Source organism: Eschrichtius robustus, chromosome 1 (genome assembly GCF_028021215.1).
Source record: "Eschrichtius robustus isolate mEscRob2 chromosome 1, mEscRob2.pri, whole genome shotgun sequence".
NCBI classification, from domain to species: domain Eukaryota; kingdom Metazoa; phylum Chordata; class Mammalia; order Artiodactyla; family Eschrichtiidae; genus Eschrichtius; species Eschrichtius robustus.
In genome coordinates this window covers 92152731-92178926 of record NC_090824.1, presented here as the reverse complement: position 1 = coordinate 92178926, position 26196 = coordinate 92152731, and the positions used below count along the sequence as shown (strand labels likewise).

The window sequence follows — 26196 nt, the reverse complement described above, 5'->3', positions numbered from 1 at the left end:
AATTCCCAGAACATAAAATAAAAGTCCATTTTCCTAAAGCTCATTTAACTCTCGCAAAGAGAATTGCACTGATCTCAGCAACGTTTGATGGATTCGTATGGGTCATTGGGCTTTTCTGAGCCGTGGTTATCCCATCGACAAAGTAAGGTCCCTCCCGGTTCTAAAATTCTATAAATATGCCTCTCTCAAATACGTTAAACATTGTTTAAAGTGCGGTATCGATTCTGAGAGGGGAAAACAATGAACATTTTGATTAGGCAATTAATTCCACAGACATTTATTAAGCGGCAATCACTGTGCTCTGGTACGGGACCTATAGCCCTTGCTCTCCAGAGGTCTCAGTCTGGTGATAGAGACAGATCTGGAAACAAGCTGTTACAGGCATGTAACAAGTGCTGTAAAAGAGGTATTAACAAGGTGCACCGGTACTCAGGGAGGAATTGCTTCGCTCTGCCTGTGGAGGCTAGAGACGGCTTTGGACCTGAGAAACAAGGACAATAATGAAACATTACAAGTTGATCTAACCAGAGTCAGTGAAGAATCTGTCCTATAGTAGTAGACATTTATTTTAATTGGCTGTGTATGAGAATTTGGGATTACTGGATTTTCCCAGCCATACATTGCTCGTTGAGTCAGTAATTCGGCTGCTACAGAGCTGGGCCGGAAAAGTACACCGTCTCACGTGGCAGATGCGCTCTCTGGCGAATGTTGATATGCGTCAACATTCACATGAACAAGATAACTTTCCAGAAAAGGCCATGTGTGGGCAACATATTCTGTCATTTCTAAATCAGGCCTCATTAAACATTCATGCCTCTCAGATCATTTCATTTCCATCTTACGGCTGAACATCTGTGGCTCAGGCCTTACAATCCTCAGTCTTAGTATATAGCTTTGCTTTTAAATTCTGAACAGCCTGGCAGAAATGGAAATGTAGGATTCCTAAGCAAAAATTCAAAATTGGCTCCTACCTGGACCCTAAGCTTGCAAATTCTGAATAATTCTATTTAGGCAGGACTTTCTTTAGTGAGAACATGACATGACTGTGGGGGGGAGCTTTGCCACTTAAATGATCTTGATGGGGGTGGGGATAAGTGCTTTCTCCTGGGATGTTGCCCAAGCCAACCCGAGAGAGGGGTACAGAAAACTGGCAAATGTTACGTCTCCATTTCCCAAGGCCTAGTTAGAGAAATGCCTTCTGCTGGGAGTGATAATTTGGGGAGATTCCTCACCAGCAACAAGCGAGACAGATGGGAGTGAAACAGCAAGCACAGATCTGAGAGAGCTGGGCAAAGTGCACAACAGACAGACGTGCCTTCCCATGCTAATCCCCGCGTCCTGCCAGATCATCACTTGTGTGGACACAGAGAAGCCAGGTGGCCATGGGAGGTGTTCTCCCAGAGCAGGGTTTACAGTTTTCCTGGGGCCGTGAGGGAAAACATCTGGGACAGTAAGAGAGTTCTTTGCAGTATACACAGAATCCTTTTCTTCTAAAGAAAAAATTGACATTTACGGGGTTTTTTCCCTGATTATAATGTAAGAATGGCTCATAGAGAAAACTGCACAAGTTGCTGAAAAGCAGAAAGAAGAACATAAAGAACACTCGTTATAGCTCTATCCAAGGATAGTAACTATTAAAATTTTAGTGAATTTCTTTCCAGGATTTTACGTGCATAGGTATTCATCATGGTTGACAGCATGCTATATGTATAATTTCATATTCTGTTCTTTTTCTCTTAATATCATGACAGAAGAATTGCCCTAGGTTATTAAAATTCTCTGTAAACATTCTTCTTAGTGGCTGCATGTTTTATCCTATGATGAAATTTATTTACTCTAAATCCTAAATTTATTCATTCATTTAAGAAATATTCATTAAATTTTTTTATTTTTTCACTTAAGAGCCCAATGCTGAATGTGTTTTAATTTCCTTACCCATCCGCTAGTTGTTGGTCACTCAATCCCTTTCTTATTTCATAGTTTTTTTTTTTTTTTTTTTTTTTTGAGGATCTAGGCCAGACGTGAAAATAGGGAGTCAGAGTTAAGAAGAAGGTTGAAAAAATACTGGGAGAGGAGTTTAGGCTGAATGAATGAGACGAGGGAGAGGGTCCAGTGAAAGCTGCTCTCCCACCACAAAGGCATCCAAGGATATTTCCTGCAAAATCAGGAATTGTTCATGGGCAAAGAAATCTTTGTGGCACTGACATTATATAACTGAATGATGGTGATTCAGTAACTTCTCCACCATTTCTGGAATTGGCCAAATGCCTTCCTCACTCTTGGGTGCTGACTAGATGTGGCCCACCCCTGGCCAGCACCACCAGTGCTGGCGGCTGTTGGGTTAGGAAAGGGAAGTGCCAACTCAGGGGGAAATGTGAGGCACCTTTTTCGGCAGGGTGAGTGGAGCTATTTTAGCCCCTGCGAAAAGTCTTAAGGGTGGACTCAAGTGGGGATGAATATGCAGTCTATTTCCAGGACCATTCCCATGGGATAGACCCTTGTGGCGCATCCATCCCCTTCCTGATGTTCTCCCCTCTTTGACTGAAGTGCAGGGGCAACAGCTACACCTATGCTAAAATACCTTCCCTTGCCTCTGCAGAGTTCTCAGTAAAACACCTAAGCCATTCCTGTGCTTGTTTAGAGTGCTCACACTTTATGCTTTCCTTTGCTGTGCACAGCTTTTAAGTTTCATTAGGTCCCATTTGTTTATCCTTGTTTTTATTTTCTTTACTCTAGGAGGTGGATCAGAAAAGATCTTGCTGCGATTTATGTCAGAGAGTGTTCTGCCTATGATTTCCTCTAAGAGTTTTATAGTATCCGGTCTTACATTTAGGTCTTTAATCCATTTTGAGTTTATTTTTGTGTATGGTGTTAGAGAATGTTCTAATTTCGTTCTTTTACATAAAAATATGGAACGCTTCATGAATTTGCATGTCATCCTTGTGCAGGGGCCATGCTAATCTCTGTATTGTTCCAATTTTAGTATACATGCTGCCGAAGCGAGCATTGGAGTGCTCATACTATGTTCTGGTCTTTCCCTGTCTTTGGCATTCAGCTATAGCTGACCTGTACAAGCTCAGTTTGTCAAAGGCTCTACCATGCAATCTTTATAGGTACAGTGTTATCCTAAGAAGGGCAGTTATCTGATAAATAACTCCCAGAAAAAACACTCAGAGATATCCTGAAGGATAAATGGAAGCATGTGACACAACATGAAGCTTACAGGAGAGTATCTGATATTGCAAGTAGTTGGATTACACATATACCTTGTGTTGCAATACGTATTTCCCTGAGAATTTGGAGAAAATCAAGAGGTATGAAAGGTAAGGGCACAGGCTTTGAAGTCTGTGCCTGCGTTTGAATTTGCCTCTGTCAGTCACTTGGCAGCTGTTTGACGTTGGGCAATTTATTTAACCTCCCTAAGGCTTAATTTCTTCATCTACATGAGATTTGAGATTATTTTAAGAATACCTCCTCAGGACTTCCCTCGTGGCGCAGTGGTTAAGAATCCGCCTGCCAATGCAGGGGACACATCCCTGGTCCGGGAAGATCCCACATGCTGCGGAGCAACTAAGCCCGTGCACCACAAATACTGAGCCTGCACTCTACAGCCCGTGAGCCACAACTACTGAGCCCACGTGCTGCAACTACTGAAGCCCGTGCGCCTAGAGCCCGTGCTCCGCAACAAGAGAAGCCACAGCAATAAGAAGCCCGCACACCGCAACGAAGTGTAGCCCTGCTCGCTGCAACTAGAGAAAGCCCGCGCACAGCAGCGAAGACCCAACGCAGCCAAAAATCAATCAATCAATCAATAAAATTTAAAAATAAATGAATAAATAAAATTTGTCCTTATTTTAAAAAAAAAGAATACTTCCTCATAGATGAGTGAATAAGATAAGATACATGAAGCTCTTAATCTGGCACATTTAAGCACTCAGTAAATAGTAGCTATTATTAAGTAGAGTGGACCTTATTTTCAAATTAATTCAGTCAAAAAATATTAATTGAGCACTGTCAGGGGCAGGGCTGTATGATAGCCCCCCTCCCCTTATACTTTATCTTTCATGTGAACTGAGTTTTTCTCTGTGGGTTCATTTATATTAAAATGATAACTTTATCTTTTTCGAAACAGTAGATTTGTTACATTATCTACTAAGTCCTAAGCAAGTCTCAGAGGCTCCTCCAAAAGATAGGAATATTGGTGGTAATGTCTCTTACAAGCCCATTGTTTAATTCTTGATGTGAGCAGTAGTTACTATTTATTTTTGTGCTCTAAAAGAGAAATTTCCTTAGCTTTCCTTAAGAGAAATCACTTAGCTTTGACGTTAACTTTTGTAACTTTTTAAAGATAAAAGTGTGTTTTTAACCCCAGAGTCCTATGCTCTATAGTTAAAGAAGTATTCTCCCTTTGCATTTTTAAACAACTATTAATTTGGCCTCACTTGAAAGAATTCTGTTGGTTCCTATAAACGGGCATCAGTTCCTCTCTAAATAAAGGTATTTTAATTTTTATCTGTCCTAAGACTGAGGTGACCCAAAGATGATGTACAAATGGCCAATATGCACATGTAAAGACCATCAACATCATTAGTCACTGGGGAAATGCAAATTAAAACAACAGTGAGACACCATGTCACACCCACTAGGACGGATATGATCAAAAACAATGGACTTACAAGTGTTGATGAGGATGTGAAGAAACTGGAACCCTCACACGCTGCTGGTGGGAATGTAAGACTCGTGCAGCCACTTTGGAAAACAGTTTGCCAGTTCCTCAGAGTGTTAACCATGGAGTTAACATATGGTACAGCGATTCCACTCCTAGATATACATCCATGATCAATGAAAAATACATTCACAAAAAAACTTGTACATAAATGTTCATAACAGCATTATTCATAATAGCCCAAAATGAAAACTATACACGTCCATCAACTGAAGAATAGATAAATATAATGTGGTAAATCTATCTATGGATAGAATAGATATGGAATATTATTTGGCCTTAAAAAGGAATAGTAAAATAGATAGCTAGTGGGAAGCAGCCACATAGCACAGGGAGATACCCTCGGTGCTTTGTGACCACCTAGAGGGGTGGGATAGGGAGGGTGGGAGGGAGATGCAAGAGGGAGGGGATATGGGGATATATGTATATGTACAGCTGATTCACTTTGTTATAAAGCAGAAACTAACACACCATTGTAAAGTAATTATACTCCAATAAAGATGTTAAAAAGAAAAAAAAAAGGAATGAAGTACTGATACATGCTACAATATGGATTAACCTTAAAAACATTATGCTAATTGAAAGAAGCCAGACACGAAAGACCACATATTGCATGGCTCCATTTACATGAAATGCCCAGAATAGGTAAATCAATAGATAAAAAGTAGATTAGTGGTTGCCAGGGGCTGGGAGGAGGTGGAAGGGGAGTGTCTGCTAATGAGTACAGGAGATTTCTTTTGGGGATGATGAAAATGTACCGGAATTAGTGATGATAGATGGCCAACGCTGTGACTATACTAAAAACCGCCAACTTGTACTCCTTAAAAGAGTGAACTTTATGCTATGTGAATTTATATCTCAATAAAGCTGCTGTTTAAAAGTAAAAGACTGGGCTGGAACAGGTGCACTTGTTTTTCCATTAACAAAAATTGCCTGCCATATACTCATGTATCAAGACATTATCACATATTATCATTATGACCTTTGCCTTTTAGTTTAAGTTTACTTAGGACCTGAAAGAGTAGAAGAGTGCTTACTGCTTTTAAATTCCAGAGGGTAACTAAAGACTGAAGTGAAAGAAATTAGAAGATTCCTTGAAGCAGACGCTACATGTTTCTTCCTTAATTTTCTTAAAGCCAGGTCAGTTTGAATGCCGATTTAAGCCAAGATTATTTTAAATACTTGGAGAAAGCTGGGTTTAACTTAGTTGGAGATACGGTTTGCAGTGGTCATCTGATGAAAGACTCCACCACACTGAGAAATGCTGGGCAGTAATAACCCTGCTGTTGACAACTAATAAAAATCCTAAAAAGATGTGTAAGAGGACAGTGTTTCAGAGGCTGCTCTCATAAAATTTTGCAACTCATTGGATATGGAGGACTAGATTAGGAGGAGGAGGCAAAAATGCCCAGAGAGTTTCAAGCCAAAATGACTAAAATATGACGGAGCCATTGACAAGAGTTAGCAGGAAGGGCTGGTGTGAGTTCCCCTGCAGGCACACTGAGTTTGAGGTGCTGCTGACAAAACACCAGTGTAGAAGTATAGCATTTTTAGAGCTGGAAGCGACCGTATTGATTATCTAGTGACTAGTGCCTTTATTTTCAATGAGAAACCTCAGGCTGAGTGAAGGCGAGCGACTTGCCCAAGGTATAGCTGAAAATTGGTATCAGAGCTACTAGGCTAACATTCTGAGCTGCAAGTAGTTGGAAATGCAGATCAGACACTCAGGAGAGAAAGCGCTGCTACTTGGAAAGAACAACTCGGAAGTCAGCTGAATAGTGGGGATAGCTGAAGTTATGTGAGAGGATTTCTAGAGACAGAAAGGATGTTGAAATCAATGACTGCAATGACTCAAAGAGGGAGGTCCGGTGATCCTAGCCTGGGCTTTCAGAGCAGCACCTCCCTTCACTGGACGATTGATGGAGGGCCTATGTTTTGTCAGGCGCTGTGCTCGGGATACAGTGGCAGATAAAAGAGGCTCCCTGCCCTTTTGGAGCCAACGGCCCAGTGAGAGAGAGATCAGCAGGCAATTCCAGTGCAGTGTGACAGATGCTGTGAGGTAAGAGAATGGGGTGCGGTGGGGGCCAAGCTGGTCCCCCAGCATTTCAGGTCCAGAAACTGAATTTTATCAGTTTACTCAGAATTGACTAGGCAGGCAGGAAAGGGAGAACATTGAGAAGGAGAACATACTTTGACAACAAGGACTGAGCTACACTAACCACACTCACCAGACTGTGAAGGATAAGCTAGACAAAGGATTTAATACTTGACAATGAAGGTTCTGTCTTTCCAGCCTTATCTTTCACTTGTGCTCATCCTGCAGGGTAAACCCCTCCCCATGTCCCCATTCCCAGGAATTGGAAGCTTGCTTGGTAAACTCAGAATCTGAAGGAGGTGAATATTCTTAAAGGATATTTCATCAAAACCCATGAAATCATTCTTGTCCTCAATAGATATCACCTTTCCAGACACCAGAATATTCTGATTCCATCCTTAGATAGAGCTGGATGAATAGACTCTGATAGATGGTACACTCTGGCTTCCTTTGTAAAAACTCCATTTTGGCAATCATACCTCTATAAATGCAGTCCTTTACATATTTATTTGTTTATTAGGTAATTCATTCACATGTTCAAAATGTAAAAGTACAATAGGGTATACAGTGAAAAATCTCCCTCTTGCCCTGTCCCCTAGTCACCCAGGTCCCTGTCCCAGGGCCAACTTAAGTTATCCGTGTCTTGTGTACCCTTCCAGAGATATTTTATTAATGCAGTCCAAATAATACTTTTTAAAAATTGCATCTTCCTTTAATTACATTCCAGTCATGAGAATATATTTAAGTCACTTTGTTTGAATTTGAGTAATCCCACTTTTTTGATTTCATTTGAGAGATATCCTGTCTCTTAAACTATAGGTACAAATGTCTCTTAGAGTGGGTAACTTCTGCCGATAGCCAATCTCATCCATGTGTGTACGTGTGTGTGTGTATGTGTGTGTGTGTGAGCGTGAGCTTCACAGAGTATCTGTATCTCTAAGTTCTAGGAACACATTATGATTGCTTCCTATGTACAGATTCTGATGTCAGTCATGATAGTGAAATGAGGATTTCTTACAATAAGCTCTTTTGTTATTTATTTTCTGGACCCTATAACTATACTAGCTTTTTGTTTTAATCTCAGGACACGTTTCAAAAACTCTGTACTTTGTTGGTTGGAACCAGGTAGAGTTGGGCATATCCCCAAAGCAACAGTAATGAGGGAGATATTGGAAAGCAGAATTTGCCATGCTTCTGATGTGTTTTCTATTCCTTGTCCTCTTACCTGCCCCCCCCATCTGCCACATTACCCTAAATTATGCCTCTAGATTAACCTACAAGAGTATACTACTATTAGACATGAATATGCATAACCATTAGCTACGAGACCACCAAGATCCTACAGGTACTGGCTCAGTCAAAGTTATTGGTGTCATACTAACCTATTGCCAATGAGGGAAAAGACGGTAGAGTTCACAGTGTATTCCATTTCTTCTGAAAAAAGCAGCAACCAAAGACCAAGGTGTTAACAGGTATCACCATCGAATACTTTGCAGAGTTGGCTCAGCAGTACACAAACAAACCAGTGTGGAAGACGTGTGCTTCCAACTGATAAGGTCAGTCTAAAAATTGTTACGGAACTTTTTCAAGAGCAAAAAACAAATGAATAATAAATTAATAAGGGGCTTCCCTGATGGCGCAGTGGTTGAGAATCTGCCTGCCAATGCAGGGGACACGGGTTCGAGCCCTGGTCTGGGAAGATCCCACATGCCGCAGAGCAACTAGGCCCGTGAGCCACAACTACTGAGCCTGCACGTCTGGAGCCTGTGCTCCGCAACGAGAGGCCGCAATAGTGAGAGGCCCACGCACCGCGATGAAGAGTGGCCCCCGCTTGCCACAACTAGAGAAAGCCCTCGCACAGAAATGAAGACCCAACACAGACACAAATAAAATAAAAATAATAAATAAATAAATTTTAAAAAATAAAAAATTAATTAATTAATTAATTAATTAATAGGAAAGGAAAATTAGGGGGTGAGGAAAGTGCTTTGATTTGCTTTTACAGTGGTAGGACTGGTCTGGGTGGCTCTATCCATACACTTTCCTCTGGATTCCAGGAGATAAAGGTATGTTCTATGACTATAATGAGGTTTTTTTTTGTAATGTAAAACTTAATAACCTCCTGGCCTTATTATTTCCAGACACTCCCAATTCTTACATCTACAGAATCAAAATAGTGCCTTTAATGAGTGACATGAGGATGTCCTCAGATCTCAGGCAGAAATGGAACAAGTAATGTCAATACCACTTGCTGTGTATATTTACTGTCCCCTTACATTCCGTTATTGAAGAGCAGCACATCTCTGGCCACGCTAAGTACACTGAGAGAATTAGAACTTAGAGGTGGCTGCATTTAATTGCTGGGAGAAGGCACTCTGTAAAGTTTGAGAAATGTTAGAGATTTCCCAAAGCCTTTACTAGAAGTGTGACACCTTCATGAGAAACAGGAAAGAATTTGATTCCAGGTCACACAGCAAGTTAGTAGCAAAGCTAAGACAAGAACCTAGATTTATTGACTCCTTTCACCTGATTATCACATTTGGAGGCCTCCTTATTGTTAGGGCTGGTAAAATATTACCTCAAATTCGTATAGCTTTTAGTGCCACATTAAGTTCTACGTGTACGATCTCTCCTTTTGGCCCATTTGTGTGCTGGGGACAATAAATGCAATTGTTCTCCCTTTGAGGATAAGAAGATTGCAACTCAAGAAGACACAAGGTAGTCTATAACAGAGTCAAGACCAGAAACCAATTCTCCCAATTCCCTCTCCATGGCTGTTTCCACCATGCTATCCTGCTTGTCTAGCGCCTGAACTGGAAAATGAGTGAAAGACACCACAGTTTAAAAGACAGCTCATTAAAAATAAATAATTACATATATTGTAGGCACAGACATGAAATACTCTCTGTCCCCTCTCCTTCTAACAACATAAATGTTAAACCGAGTTCTCTAGTTTTGCACAAATCCTCAGCAATTAAAACTTTGCACTGTTTGGGAGCTACTTTTCTAACAAATGTATCCTTATCAAATTGGAACAAAATTTTAAATACATGAAATAGAAGGGAAAAAACTCCCTGTAGTCCTCCCTTATTTCTGGCCCACATTTATCTCTATTTTCATGACTGAGTTTCTCAAGCCAGGGACCACGGCCGAAGACTATTTGAAACAAGTATTCCAAAGAACACGTAACAGGCTAGTGGGTGGAGCACGCAGCACCCCGGGGAGCGGATGACCGGAGTTCCAGACTTGGTCCCCTCCAGGCTCCATCCCGGTGTTGCCCTAAGAAGCCACCTAAACTTCAGGTGGTTTTGTTCACTGCAAAATGAGGGGACTGGGTCAGTACACGGAGATGAATTTAAACGTGAGACTGTACTCACGCTTTGCATATTTAAATCTATAAATGTAAATTTAAAACCATACTTGTATATATCATTACGTTGACTCGTCAGAAATCGCGTCCTCCTCCCCGTCCCTGAGACAGGGGGCCTGGTTCGGCGGACCCGGGCGGGGCTGGCAGAGCTCGGCAGAAACCCGTGGGCGGACTGACAAGCTAACAGAGGGCCAGCCCGTGGGACTTGACCCCGCGTCCCCCGCGCTCCCTGCCCTTCCTAACTCCCGGGCGGCCCCGCGCGCCGCCGTGCGCTCCGCGGCCCCGCCACCTGCTCCCGGCAGCCAATGGGGCGCGCGGGGGGGCGGCCGGGGCGGGGCGAGGCTACAAAAGGCCGCGCACCGGGCCACCCTGCTGCGGGCGCGCTCTCAGGGCACTCGGAAGGAGGTGGCCGAGCGCTGAGAACAGTCGACTTGTGGACCAAGCGGGCGCGAGGCGATGCTGCGGGTGCGGTGTCTGCGCGGCGGGAGCCGCGGCGCCGAAGCGGTGCACTACATCGGGTCTCGGGTGCGTGCGCCGCCGCCTCATCGGGCGGCCGCGTGCTCTCTTCCCCCTCTCCTTCCCTGGCTTTCCCCCGCCGGCCTTGCACGACCCTGTCCTTTCTGGGCCCCCTTGGAAGCTCGTCTTCAGGAGCCTTTGCCGGCTGCCGGAAGCTTGGCGGTGTCCCAGGGGAAGGGGGCGTGCGTTGGGGCCACACCCAGTGGGCACAGCTGCGGTCTGCGCGCCTCGGGCTGCGTTGGCCGTCAGCGCGGGGGGCGCCGCCCTCCCCAGCCGGAGGGGGCGAGGGCGACAAGCAACACCGATTAGTGAAAAAGGGCGGCCTTTTGGCGGCTCATCGCTATGGGTGGGCAGAGAGTTGGGCATGCGTGTACCGTGGATGGACTGGAGAAGGGGCGAAGTGGGACTCGGGGACGGAGGGGGAGCGAGCAGGCTCATTCCAAGTGTAACGTGGAGTCCTGAGTCGCGAGAGGAGTTGGAGCGAATTCGGTCTGTACCCAGATTTCTGCCCGGTCCTGCCCTCCGCTTCCCTGGTATGGAAGCACGCGCCTGCAGCAAACCCTCTCTAGCTCCTGGGACAGGAATAGCCAGGCAGTTTGGTTTCCCCCAGCAATTGGCTTCAGAACAGCTGTCACTCCCTCCTGCTTTTTAGTCTCCACCCTGGCTCCCCTCCTGCCTCCTTCCTAAGGCTTTTCACAGAACCGGATAGAGATTTGTGGGGTTGAGGTTTGCCCAGTGTATGCGGGACTCTCCCTGCTCTAGAGTTTATGGGCTCTACATTTTCAAAAGCCTTTCTTTGAAGTTCTTAGATCTCCTTCCTAGTTGTTTAAGTTTGTACCTGGGTTAGTTAATCCTTACCTTGGCTAGGGTACTGTGGACCATCTGTAAAATAAGCCCATGGCACTTGGTCACTCTCTCATAATTGCAGTGCCAAATAATGTGAACTGTGTGTCAGTGAGGACAAATTGATGGTTTGAAGCTGATTATTCTGAAAGATAAAGTCATTTAAAATGCTTCTATATTTTCATTTGCGTGGGGCGGGGGGAGAGGATCCTAACACTAGTAACCTTTGGTACTGAAAGGGACAGGAGGCTCCCTCCCCCAGCTGGACTTGGCAGGGAGATCCGGAGCCACTTTCTGTAGTTTTCTGGGAAGAAGGGTGACCCATCATCTGCAGAAAACTTGCTTAAGGCTTGATTGCAGAAAACCATTCCGAGATATAAACGGGGGTGTATGGTCTTTGGGGACTAAATCTTCTGAGAAGTTTTAAAGAGTTATACCAATTAACATAATAGATAAAAAGATAATGTATAAATAAACACAAAAGTAAAATCTGTAACCCCACTACCCACCTATCCACTAACATCTCGGTTTACATTCTCCTAAAAGATTTTAAATGCCTGGCTGTGTTATCCTGGGTTTTCATCCCACCTCTACTTCCCCCTCCCCCAAGTACTGTGCAGGACCACACAATAATCTTTTCTTTGTTCTTGGAAGCTTGGAAGAACTGTAACAGGATGGGTGCAGCGAACTTTCCAGAGCACCCAGGCAGCTACGGCTTCCTCCCGGAATTCCTGTGCAGCTGACGACAAGGCCACTGATCCTCTGCCCAAGGACTGCCCTGTCTCCTCTTACAACGAATGGGACCCCTTAGAGGAAGTGATAGTGGGCAGAGCAGAAAATGCCTGTGTTCCACCATTCACTGTGGAGGTGAAGGTAAAGCCGGGGTTTCACACGTCTGAGCGGGTTCATTCCTCATGGTCTGCAGTCTGGCTTCTGCTCCCACTCTCCTCTGTAACTGCGTTCACTTTAGCTTACCCAAGACCACCCAGATCCAGTGGCTGATGATATCTTACTTGGCATCTCTGCAGTATTTGACACTATCTACACCAATGATTACTCCCTCCTTCAGGTTTGGGGAGACCGTTTTGGGGGGTGGGGGGGATATTAGTTCTTTCACTATTCCTCACATCTTCCTTTACGGTCTGTAATGTTGGGCTGAACAGAATTTCACTGTAGCTGTTCTCATAGTTTCCTCCCACCCCTCCACTCTGGTCCAGATCTCTCTCCTGAATTCTGTCCATATGAACACGTTAAATTCCTTGCTGGATATTGCCACTGGACCTCAGACATGGCACATTTGAGTTCAGCTGCGAGCCACTCTGCAACACTGGGACGTTCTTCATTCCTTCCTTTCAGTTTTTGGCATTCCTATTTATTCAAGCTAAAACTTTTATTTATTTCTCCTTCAGTCACATCCTCCACATCCATTCTCCAAGATCGAACAAGTCTTTTATCAAAATGAACCTTACCTCCATCCCTCTGCTACTGCCTTAGGTCAGGATCTCATCTACTGCCTGGACTATTGCAGTTAACTCCTAACTGGTCTCCCCTATTTGCTGTACTCTCTAAACCACCTCTAGCTTCTAACAGAGTAATTTTTTAAAACCCAAATTCAATATTGTTACTCATCTGCTCCTATCAATCCTCTATTTTGCTAGCCTCTCTCCTCTAATAATTTCACCCAGGTTTCAGCAGACTTTATAAGATAACCATATAAACAGCCAAATTAGACTACTACCAAACAAGCCTCAGGCCTTTGCTCCCACCTAGAAGTCTCCCACCTACCCTCCTGCACCCCTTGTGTCTGCAGTTTAAACCTCCCCCTCTTCCTACCACCTAGTTCCAGTGGCACCTCCCACAAAGCCTTCCAGGACTTCCCTGGTAACAAGTAATATCTTCCTTTTTTTAAACTCTTAGTGCTCTTTATCTGTAATATTTTTATGACCAGAGTCTCTGTGGGCTGGTATTCCGGTTATATACTGCATAAGGGTTCCATCCACACTTCAGATGCAGCTTAAGCTTCCATTTATAATGGGTTACAAATATATCTTCAGTGTACTTAAATTCTTCCTGAATATTAACATTTTTATTTGTAATGTGGGTTGAGGAAATAAGTTCTGTTACATCACTGTCATCATCATCAGAAATGTTGCCTACCTTGTATCAGGGCTCCAGAGTTATTAGCACAAAAGAACTTGCTTTCCATCTGGAGAGGTATGATGTTCATTATATAGAAATGAAGACTAATACTAAGTATCTTATGGCAACTAGCGTAAGGCAGTTGAATTCAAATACCAGGAGAGCTCAGGGAAAAGCAATGACCAAATGCTGGATAGTTAGGAAGTCTTCTTCCTAAGCGAAGAAAATAATTCTTGAGTTAGACCTTGAAGAGAAGGTAATAGAAAAAGTCATAACTTCTTCTAGTTGTTCTGAAACTACCTTTGGTTTTGATATTTGGAATTTGATGAACAGATTAATTTATGTATCATCCACATGTTTTAAAAAGGCACGATCTTTTAAGTCTTTTCTTGAAAGGAAGTCCCATCCCCTAACCACTTTAATTGGGTGGAATTAAATTTCAAATTCAGGCAATAGTTTATCCTTCTATTTGTCTTTAGAATAATTGACTTTTATATTCATGTGATCTTATGGAATCAGAATTCTAAGACATTATTTTGAGTTCTTTGTCACTTGATCTATGATTTTAGATTTTGAAATTTCATGGACTTTTGGAAGGTGCCAGGCTGAAGTCAGGAGATCAGGATTGAATTAGGTATTTGATAAAAGCTTATTAGCTAATCTCAGTTAATCAGCTATTTGACCTTGTGATCTTGATTCCACAAATTTCTGGGCCTCACTAAAATGAAGCTATTAAGAGGGTTGCTATCTACCTAATGAGATTAAATAGGAAGGTAAAAGGTTACATGTTACTTATTTTTAAAGGACAAAACTACAACTCATTATAGTTGTACGGATGCAGTTTGCCAAGTGTGTTGAGGGTATAATGATTGTAGATAATAGTAGCTTTAGCAGTATTGATTTCATTCATTTGTCTGGTTATTTCTGCTTTATGACACATAAGAAACTAGGTATCGAGGGAGAGGAAATTAAATCTAAGACATGCATGGCCAACTAGAAGGTCTTAACCTTCTAGTTGGAGAAGAATGACACAGATATATTAATCAGTTGGGGACCAATGAAATATAAAATAACGTAGTAAACCATTTATAGGCAGTTAGAGCATACGATATGTTGGAAGATGTAAGTGCTAGAAAAATTTTATGGGAATGAGGAACATAGTTGTCAGGAAGCACAATTTTTGAAAGCTATGTGGCTTTTTATTCTGCAAACATAGTGAATACTTTCCATCAAATATCTGCTTTTTGTTTTGCTTTTGTCTTTTTTTTCTAAAGCCCTTGATAAAAGGACCTTTTAAAAATACAAAGTCGAGTGGGATGAATTGGGAGATTGGGATTGACATATACACACTACTATATATAAAATAGATAACTAATGAGAATCTACTGTATAGCACAGGGAATTCTACTCAGTGCTCCATGGTGACCTAAATGGGAAGGAAATCCAAAAAAGAGGGGATATATGTATACGTATAGCTGATTCACTTTGCTGTACAGCAGAAACTAACACAACATTGTAAAGCAACTATACTCCGATAAAAATTAATAAAAAAAATACAAAGTCGATCAAGGTTAATGTAATATAAGTTTGCAGCTGGATAAATAATGTTTCTATTGAGATTTCCTAGCCTTCCAAAGACAGTATTTAAAATTCATTTGGCAAACACCCCTAAAGGATTTTAGGCTCTGAAAGACTATCAAGTTTCTAGGAATGCAGCTACGTGTCTGCAACAGATTATTAAAAACATCACATGCTAAGCATTTAATATAGTGTTTTCTTATCTTGCAGACACTTGGTAAATGATTGCTAACTTATTTAGCAGGGTTATAAAGGAAGTGTAAATAATTTCCAACTATCTCTTGGAAAATGTAGCCTGGCCTGATCATTCAGACTTTGTCCAACCTTAGCCAGAGTATGAACTATACAAGAGAATTCACACTTGTTCAAATAACTTTTTTCTCCCAGGAAAGTTTACTTTATATTTATCAAGCAAGCTTCACTCTGCACAAATAGTCACATGGGATACTTTGGAATGTGTCCAGCAAGAAAACATGGCTGTGCAGCAGAAACTATTTAACCCAGTGTTAAATTTCCAAAGACTTCTTGTCCCCTCGTGGGCTGTAAGAGATGTGCCTGGCATGAGAAGGAGGAAGTGGTGAATGGATGAGTAGTACCAGGATGTCTGAGGGGAATATAAAGGGTCGTTATTATCCTCTCCTCTGGTTGCTACTGCAGGACCTCCTAGGAGTACAAAACAATAGAGTGCTCTTGTTTTGTTTTGTTTTTTAAAAGAGTGGATTGATCTTAACAAGCAATCAAATTTTTAATTCTGATAACATTTTTCATGGGCCAGAAACTGAGCTTATTGTTTACCTATAGATCTTCAAAAATAAAGCAACTAACTGATCATTTAGACAGGGTTTGGCAAGGTTTTTCTTTACTGGGCCCGATAATAAATGTTTCAGGCTTTGCAGACCATAGGTCTCTGTCACAACTACTCCACTCTCAGCTCTGCCACTGTAGTGCAAAACCACCACAGGCAATATGTAAATGAGTATTTCTATGTTCCATAAAACTTTATTTACAAAAACAGGCAGCAGTCCAGATTTGGCCCGTGGACTTTAGTTTGCCAGCCCCTGTTTTAGCGCTTCACTGGCATCTCCCTGTTTGCTGAAGACCTGTTTTTCAGATTCTTATTCCCTCCCCAGCAGGCTCAGCTCCAGCCTAATTGATGTGAACCTAGGTATTGAACTAACAAGAGGCAGGTCTGCTTCCATATGTTTGATATTTATCAAATAAATAAATATTGACATGAAAGTGGAAGTAGAAACATATAATCTGGAAAAGACATGGTCTTTGACATTAAAGAGCTAGACATCTAGATAGTCTATCTCATTACCCAGTTTCCCCTTCTTTATGGCACTTAACCACTGTCTGAAGTTATCTGATTTATAATAATGGAAACCTTATCGGGCATGATTAGGACTAGTGGTTGGTTAATCAATGATATAAGGAAACATTTTAAAAACACCTGCTTTAACACAGACCTACTAGAGAATGGACCTGAGGATACGGGGAGGGGGAAGGGTAAGCTGGGACAAAGTGAGAGAGTGGCATGGACACATATACACTACCAAACATAAAATAGATAGCTAGTGGGAAGCAGCCGCATAGCACAGGGAGATCAGCTCGGTGCTTTGTGACCACCTAGAGGGTGGGATAGGGAGGGTGGGAGGGAGGGAGACGCAAGAGGGAAGAGATATGGGAACATATGTATATGTATAACTGATTCACTTTGTTATAAAGCAGAAACTAACACACCATTGTAAAGCAATTATACTCCAATAAAGATGTTAAAAAAAAAAACTTAAAACATATAAATGTACGTTGCTTTGCCAATCTTTTGATGAAGGTCCAAGGCTTTTTCTTAGCATTTGGATCTTCTGATTGGAATTCTGCTTTATGTGTCTTGATAAATTATATCCATGTGCGTCTCCTACATTTCCCAACATATTTTTTAATTTGACTGAGAACTTTGCACATGGAAAACAATCTGAATGAAGAATCCTTCCAGACTTTTCCACTTTTGAAAACCAGTCTTTTATAGTTGTTGTACCTACCCTAATTCAACAGTAATTTTTAGCAAATTGATTGAGCCTTTTTAAAGCATTCAACTGCTTTCCATTCAGTTGTCTTTTAAAATGCCTATAACCCTTGGACACTTTCTAAATGTTAAGATTTTTTTTCAGCTACTTAAAAATTTGGAGATTTGCTTATCAAATCACTTCTTTTTATGGTGAAAGGACCTGAAGCACTATGAGAGCTTAGATGGATTGGGGAGAAGAGAGGTTGGTGGGGAGAGACACTTTGGCACAGGGAAGTGTAGGAAGCACTAAAGGTAGACTTGCACCGCTGCACAGGTTTGCCAAGTGGTGATTCTGCTGAATGAGAAAATAATCAGTAATGGCTTTTTAAGAGAAACAAAGCATAGTTGAGAGTATGTCCCTAACCTTTAAGGGAGCAGTGTCCTATTTTCCTACAAAGTATCTTGAAGTGCTGTTTTTTAGACAGAATTCTGGGATGCCTGGGTAGCCCATGGTTTTATCTTCGTATAGGTGTGCTTTTATTCTATTAAGCTATTTTGTTTGTTCTCTTATTTGATTTCATTGAGACTGTCTAATGGGAGCGTCCATGTCCTATTTTGTCTATGAAGCATGTAAAAACTGGCCCAAGAGCATTCCAAGTCCATATGAGGGCAGACATGCTGTGTGTGGTAAGGCACATGGTAAGATCTCATGGAGAAGGAACAAAAGGTCTCAAAACATCCAGAGAATTTAGAGATCTTCATTCAGCAAATATTGAGTGTCTTCCCAGAGTCAGTGTGCTTGGTTCTGGGGATGAACACTGCACCAGATGTGGTCTCAGTCTCAATTCCATTAAGTTAATACAAGTAATTGTTCACAACCTATGAATCTATCTTGAGCTGTAATTTTTTCCTGTAAGTATTTCACTTACTGTCTTCTGGTTCTAGGCCAACACATATGAAAAGTACTGGACTTTTTACCAAAAGTATGGGGGCCATCATTTTCCCAAAGATCATTTGAAAAAGGCTGTTGCCGAAATTGAAGAAATGTGCAATATTTTAAAAATGGAAGGAGTGACAGTGAGGAGGCCTGACACCATTGATTGGTCCTTGAAGTATAAAACTCCTGATTTTGAGTCTACGGGTAAGTGATGTTGGATACTTAAACTGCTAGAGTCTTAATTTTTTTATTTCTCTCAATATGTAAGGAGAAAGCTCTGATTTTTTCTCAGAGATCCCTTTGTTTTAATAATCCTTCAAAACTTTAAAGATTATTTAGGAACAGTTTGGTTCTTTTTTGGTAAGACTTAGATGTACACATTCTAAACTCCATTGTAAATCTAGAATTTCCTTGAAAGAAGCAGTTTTTCTAAACTTCATGAGCATTTCCTTACATAAGACCAGTGGATTCCATTTAATTTTTCTCAAGAACAGAAATTAAAAGGGGAACAGAAACATTCCCATCTTATTTTTAACTGACACTGCTGCAGGATTGTTTTTGTGCCTGAGTTCAGTGCGTTCTTTTTTTTTTTTTTAATATTTATTTATTTATTTATTTGGTTTTGCTGGGTCTTAGTTGTGGCAGGTGGGCTCCTTAGTTGCGGAGTTCGGTGTGTTCTAATTTACAGTTGTAAGTGATCCTTGGCCCAGTTTTCATCTTGTGGTACTGATATTCCCTGAAAAACTCTGTTAGGAGTTACAAAAGGTGAAAACTTGGTGGTTCAAGATCTCTTTGAACAAGAGATGCTTCTTTTTCTCTTTTCTTCTTCCTTTCTTTTCTTTTTTTTTTTTCTGTTTGGCCTGGCTTCACCATCCCCACACAGAATTCATGTTAACAGTCTAGCATGTATCATTTAATATTTTTTCACTTGCGTATAATGATATACATATACACATATAGGTTTTCTGTAATTTTTATTTTTTTACCAAAGAATGAAATCACATTATATAGACTCTTCTGTCTTGGAAGTTAGCATCACTGAAGTTGCTCTGGAACCTTCTGGCCTGACAGGTTTATATGGTGCAATGCCTCGAGACATCCTGATAGTTGTGGGAAATGAGATTATCGAGGCTCCCATGGCCTGGCGCGCTCGCTTCTTTGAGTACCGCGCGTACAGAGCAATTATCAAAGACTACTTCCGCCGCGGGGCCAAGTGGACAACAGCTCCTAAGCCCACAATGGCTGATGAGCTTTATGACCAGGTAAGTCCCCAATTATGGGAGAGCTTATTAGTAACTTTTCTAAATAATCCACAGAGACTGAGAGAGTCTCTGATACCTTGTATTTATTATGTATTTCAGAAGCTGAGATCACCTACTTTTCGAAAACTGATTGTTTTATGATGAAAATAAGAGTAAATGATAAGTGATAATAACAGTAATAATAATAATAGCTAACACTTATTGGTGTTTACCATGTGCCAGATCTTGAACTAAGTACTTTATTTACATCCTCAGTCCTGTTTATTTTTCACAACAACCCCATGAGGGAGTAGTTTCATTCCATTACAGGGAGGAAAACTTGTCTAAAGGCGCACAGCTATTCATTGGTGGAGACAGAACAGTCACTAGGCTGAACTCCAGCCTCTTCTAGAAAAAGAATTTGGTCTGTAGGCCATATTCACAGTGAAAGGAAGTATATGTCTCTTATTAGATCACTTACTATTTGACCACTTATAGAAAGAATCAAAAAAATGAAAATTTCTTTAAACCCTTTATGGGTTTAAAGACAGAAGTAAGTAATGAATCTATTACCCAACCGCACACCCAATCAAATTTGGTAGGGGATGCATGGCATCGCATTTTATGGTATGAGTTAGGCTCAGGGCCAACTTCCTTTTTCAAATGAACAGAATAACTTCATCTTGCAGATTTTCAATACTGTAGATAGACACATAAATCATTGTATGGGTCATGGAATGTTTTCAGTTTCATTACTGCCTCTGTACCACTTGCTTCCAAGTATGAGGAACTTGTCATGCCTAGTTTTTTTTTGTTGGTGGTTTGGTTTATTTTGGTTTGCGTAGCATGGGCCTACATCTTCCCATGCATGTTTCAGTCTAGAACAGGGCAGTAGTATTTCAGGAAATGATGATGTTGAACTAATTTTCTTAGTAATGAAGGCCCTATCAGTCATCTCCTCATGAACCAAGGCATTGTGTGTGTTCATTCTTGTTCCAATTAGGATTACCCCATCCATTCTGTAGAAGACAGACACAAATTGGCTGCTCAGGGAAAATTTGTGACGACTGAGTTCGAGCCATGCTTTGATGCTGCTGACTTCATTCGAGCTGGAAGAGACATCTTTGCACAGAGAAGCCAGGTTGATAAAGGCTACCTGGGAAATTTCTCACTTTATTATTATATTTTAAATTTCTGAAATTAAAATATTTTCATCCTATTTTTAGTTATCTGAACATACAACCAAATCTTTATAGGTTTATGTCTCCTTTTTTATTTTCAGGTGACAAACTACATGGGCATTGAATGGATGCGTAAGCATCTCGCTCCAGACTACAGAGTACATATCATCTCCTTTAAAGACCCCAATCCGATGCACATTGATGCCACCTTCAATATCATTGGGCCCGGTCTTGTGCTCTCCAATCCTGACCGACCATGTCACCAGGTAGGGGAGTTCTTAGGACTCTGGAAAATCAATAGAGTTTGGCAACTGAAGGAATTGCCACTATTATTTTAAGCACTTCCATGATTCCTAATGGTTCTAAATGACAGATTCAGCAATGCTCACATTATTATGATCAAACATTGGATTGCTTATGTTATATTTACTACAAGATGTCCAACACTCAGAAATATACACTATAGCCGTGATAATTAGTGTAGTGCCATCAGACTGACTTTGGCTGCTTGCTGCTGTCAGAGCCTCAAGTTTGTGCGTATGTGTGTGTTTTTATTGAACAGAGTGGTATTATCTCATAACTTGCAGCTGAGGTTCCTCAGCAGATGAATTGCAAACAAGATGCTCTCTGCATGTCTGGGGTAACACCACTAGGTAGTGGGTGTCTTCTTCCCTCTCCAGTGGGGCCCCCTTCAGCCAGGCCCACCCTGCAGGGGAGGGGCAGAACCACTGCACTGCAGCAGGTCTATCCCCCCTGCAGCCTCCTACTTCTGCCTGCTGCCCCCTACTTCCAGTTGGGCGGTGAGTGATTTTGTGTTATTTGCTGGGCTGCAGTGCGCCATTGCAAAATTCACTATTTTACCATATCACTGTTCATTTCTAGTCTATATATTTAGACCCAATGACCAAGATTCCTTATTCACTTAATTTTAATTTATTTATATATAATTTATATAAATCAATTATATATATTATTAAATATTTATTTAATATAATTTATTGATATACTAAGTGGGTATGTGAACTAGGGATGGTTGGGTTATAATAGGTCACTAGGGACAGTTATGGTTCTTTGGGAGTATATTCCTAACATCTGTCTTTATACCATGGTCACAGACGCAAAGTGACAGACTATGAAGTGGATGGACTATGGGTTTGACATAGTCGTATTTTGTTTTCTTATAACTAAGTAATAGGAAATATTTTCATTTTCTTTAATGAGAATTTCTCAAGGAAAATATCTTTGTGGTCTTTTAAAATCTCTGAAACCTGTGAAAAGCACAAGAATAGTTTTAAAAGCTTTAACATTTCTGTTACTTTTTAACTTTAATCTGGCAATCTGAGGATTTTGTGTACATTTTAACTACGATTCAGACAAAATCATCCAAATGTTTTGAAATTTTAATTTTTTAATTTTGGCAGTTGAGAAGACAGCTTCTCAAAAAGAATTATTAATCATAAGGGCTATCAGAGACCAAGAATGATAAGAATAGTATCTATAGATTTAAGCCTCTTTGGGTTTGGGGGGTTTTTTTTTTATTTTGGTCTTGCAGATTGATCTTTTCAAGAAAGCAGGATGGACCATAGTTACTCCTCCAATACCAGTCATCCCAGATGGTATGTTTACTTTTGTATACTCATAGCCTAAAATAATTACTTCAGTGGCCAAGAATCTTTCACTTATAGACAGCAGCCTGCATATTAGCAATTTAGAATATTTCCCTGGTAAGCAGTAAACTGGTGCTTGGCACTACGGGTACTAGAACAAGGCTGGACTTGTGTTCACAACCTCTCCTTCCATAGAAAATGAAAATGAAAGTACAGGAAAAATCAGTATAAAACAGTATCACAGAAAGCAAGGAATGGCTTTTTAAAGACAAGATGGAATTCAAATGTGTAATGAGTATGGATTGATTCATAACATTTACAGATGGTCTTAAGATTAAAATAAATTTTCACAGGGAAACTGAACTATTGAAAGAATTGAGCTGTCACTTGAATATTCTTCACTTCTGAATCCTTGCTTTAACCAAGAATAACAGCAGACATGATTTAACGGTTATTGCTATTTTTAGATCACCCACTCTGGATGTCATCCAAATGGCTTTCCATGAATGTCTTAATGCTAGATGAAAAGCGTGTTATGGTGGATGCCAACGAAGTCCCGATTCAAAAGATGTTTGAAAAGCTGGGTATGTACAATAAATGAAACATGTTCATATTCCAAAATATTAAATGAGAAGAAATGACATGCTAGGTCTGATGTATGATTTATCTAATTAAATTTCTGTTCCTTTTAGAAGCACCAAGTTATTATTTCATAGATGGACAATATATTTGTTTTCAACAATCACAACCTCAAAAGGTTGGAGATGCATCCCAGGCTCCTTCGACACCCCCTTAGCAATAAGTTTATCAATCTCCTGTGACTTATCTAACTTCCTGGTGCCCAAGTGTGGAGAACTACCCCTTTGCAGATGAGCATATAGATGATTTGGCCCTTCGCCAAATAAGAAATTGTTGGGGTCCTTTAAAAGTAATTTAATTGTCATTACATATTTTAAAGGACGTATAAGGATACAGATATAGAAGTGACATATGTGTGATAAGCACTGTGAACAAAGTAATGAAATACAATAGAGGATGTCAGTAAATCATTTCAGCTTCCAACTAAAAAGCAGAACTGGTTATTACTTGGGTGGGAATTTGCTTATCGTGGTATTCAAAATTTAGACCAGTTATTCTATACTGAGAAAAGCGTTGAAAGAATTTTCATACGGCTATTATTAGGGTGCAGAAGTGTGTGTTTATCACTATCATTCTACTTGACATATCCTAAGTGTCAAATAAAGCCAGGCGGTACACTTGTTGAAATCAAGTCATGTTTTGATTTATGTCTTATATTTCAGGTGTACTACTCAGAAGATATTGTTTGCCCCTTTGAAACATCCCTCTTTAATGAAGTATCAGTTTAAAAAGATTAGCCCATTAGTTTTAGATTGAGCCCAATCTAATGATTTCACCCCTAATGCTATCCCACTTTTTTTTTCGTGGCTTTTGTTAAATAAGCCAATTGCTTGGGTTCAGTTTCCTTGTCCATTAAGATTTTATTGTTTCTCAACTTAAAATATTATTAAGTACCAAATATTTGATTTATAATTTTGTTTTTAATAAAGTCTTTTTGAACATAGGGAACTTGTTAAAACAAATTAAATTCTCTCCAATTCAGGGTTAATATGGCTCTAGCCATCTGACTAAGATAGATATGTCTTTCTATCAGGAAACCCATGCTCATGGTTAAAAGCCCACTTCTTATCCCAAGCCCACTCCTGAACCCATGTCCAAACCCTATTTTTACTCTTCAAAGCCCTGCTCAGTCTTACTTTCTCATGAAAGGCTTTCCAGATGACTCATGCTGCCTTTCTAACTATACCAATGGACCCTTTAGCAACTCTGTAGCTTAGCTTTCCTCTCAAAATAATGGATTCCTCGAGAGAGGAGAATAGATTTTCTTTTTAAAACCCCATTATGCCAAACACAACAGATTCTTCCAAAATACCATTGGTTGACTGGGCCATGTACATCATAACCATATTAATACAAATGGTGCTGGATTAAACTAATTGCCTGAGTAGCTTTGATACCTGTATGACCATACAACCCAGATGAGCTCTGTTCCATTGTTTCCTTAAGGTGGGCTGGTCAAGCTAATTGTGTTAGATAAACTCTGCTTATACGTGGGTAGGTAAAGTCAACTTTTCAGGTTGGCTAAATTATATTTTTCTTACTAAATTCACGTGGTAAATTAGAAACAGTCTGACAAAGTAGTTAAAGCATAATTCTAAAAGGCCTTGAATTTTTACTATTTGGATTGTTTCTGAACGTTTGTCAGATATATCCGCTCATGAAACCTGTTGATTTGTGAATAGTCAATAGAACAAAATAGACTTCAGAGTCTCTGCTGACTTTCTGGTGAAGGTTTTATATTAGCAGTGGAATAGATTAGATGAAATATAATTGATGAATAAAATTGAAAGACTATCCTGGGGTGGACTTAAGGGTTAGAACCACAGGATTCCTACCCATTTTTAGGCTCATTTCTATAGAAGAATCTTCATGTGAGTCCATCTAACTGGCCACGTCTCTCTCTTTCCATGTAGGTATCAGTACCATTAAGGTTAACATTCGTAATGCCAATTCCCTGGGAGGAGGCTTCCACTGCTGGACCTGCGATGTCCGGCGCCGAGGCACCCTACAGTCCTACTTTGACTGACCAGGCCTGCTGGGGCTTGGGGCTTGGCCTCAAATAAACCTAGGAAGCTTAGGGATAAGGTTCATTCTCCTGCTTTAAAAAGTGCATGAACTGTAGTGCTTTATACAATCATATCCATAACAGGGGTCTTAAGCCTGGTTTATTTTTATTACTTTTCTTTGATAAAAGGAAAATAACCTGTGCTAGATCTTACTCTCTTCTCCTAAATTTTTTTACTGTTTGGCTTCAAGCATAAAAATTTGGTGAATGTCTACCAAAACAAAAAATTAGTCATTTGAGTAACTTGGCTACTAATATATTTAACCATCTACCTCTGTTTTTAATTTTCTTTCCAAAAGGCAGCTTGAAATGTTAGTCCTAATAGTCACTTTTTTTTCCTTTTTGCTAAACTTGTGAATGTTTGTATCACTTCTTTTTTCTAAATAAAAGACTCAGTATGTACACAGATGTTATAGAACCAGTAATTGTCTCTTTTTCTAATAAGGAATTTTGGTAATTTTTAATTTTTTGTTTTAAAAAATAACCTAGACTATGCAAACATTTAAGTGAATTTTCCATGAATATTTTTAATATTCTCATCTCAACATTGGTGATATTTGCTATTAAAAACCTTTTCATACAACTTACCTCATTTCAAGTGATTTATTTTAATCTCTTTTTTCTTCTCTGTCCAGAATTTTAGAGGAATATTTAGTGCAATAGGATATAACTATCAGTTCCAATTCCTAAAGTTTGATGTTCAGTATCTAATGGATACATTGCATCTTTGGTAATCTAAGATTTGTTTACAGATGTGCAAATTATTTAAAGCACAGACTTTAAAAGCATTAAAAAAAAAAACTAATGGAGGTAAAACCTACATGCGATGTGAAATAATTTTAATGTCAGATACGGTACATATATTTTTATTCTAATAAACTTTTGTGTTACAGAATGGGTTTTATTAGAGTTTGGCATCAGTCTAATCATTTTAAGCATAAGTAAATTATGGGAATATAGCTCTTGGAACAGTGTTCTAATGCTTTGAATTAATCAATATATTCACCTCCAGTAGATAAAAATTTAAACCTAATGCTTGTGTTCAGAAATGTTTAGCAGAGTCAGATTTTATTTATTAATTAATCCAATCAGTCAACAATATCTGAATGTCTTCTGAATATAAGGGACTAATCCTAGGCCCCAGAAGAGGAAAAAAGTCTCCATTCTCTAGATACTCAGTATTTTGACCCATGAAAAATCTGTGGGGTGGGGATGGGGGGAGGTGTTCTTTGAAGTGGTCATGGGTTTCGA

At 40.2% G+C, this 26196-nt stretch overlaps 1 protein-coding gene, 1 long non-coding RNA gene and 1 other non-coding gene across 3 annotated transcripts; 1 reads left to right on the top strand and 2 right to left on the bottom strand.

Moving 5' to 3' along the window:
• Window positions 1-300: 300 nt before the first annotated feature.
• Window positions 301-8255, bottom strand: LOC137769219 (uncharacterized). The gene is made up of 3 exons (XR_011074930.1): window positions 8204-8255; window positions 4677-4821; window positions 301-481 (listed from the first exon to the last, which is right to left on the bottom strand). It is a non-coding gene; the product is annotated as an uncharacterized lncRNA (long non-coding RNA).
• Window positions 2904-3007, bottom strand: LOC137777176 (U6 spliceosomal RNA). Its single transcript, XR_011076454.1, has one exon. It is a non-coding gene; the product is annotated as a U6 spliceosomal RNA (small nuclear RNA).
• A 2296-nt stretch (window positions 8256-10551) lies between the features above and the next one.
• Window positions 10552-25528, top strand: GATM (glycine amidinotransferase). The gene is made up of 9 exons (XM_068550953.1): window positions 10552-10716; window positions 12205-12423; window positions 18221-18416; window positions 19284-19474; window positions 20457-20594; window positions 20736-20900; window positions 22187-22250; window positions 22709-22825; window positions 24794-25528. Exons 1-9 carry the CDS (start codon window positions 10648-10650, stop codon window positions 24904-24906), a joined length of 1272 nt encoding a protein of 423 aa, XP_068407054.1. The 5' UTR covers window positions 10552-10647; the 3' UTR covers window positions 24907-25528.
• The last annotated feature ends 668 nt before the right edge of the window (window positions 25529-26196 follow it).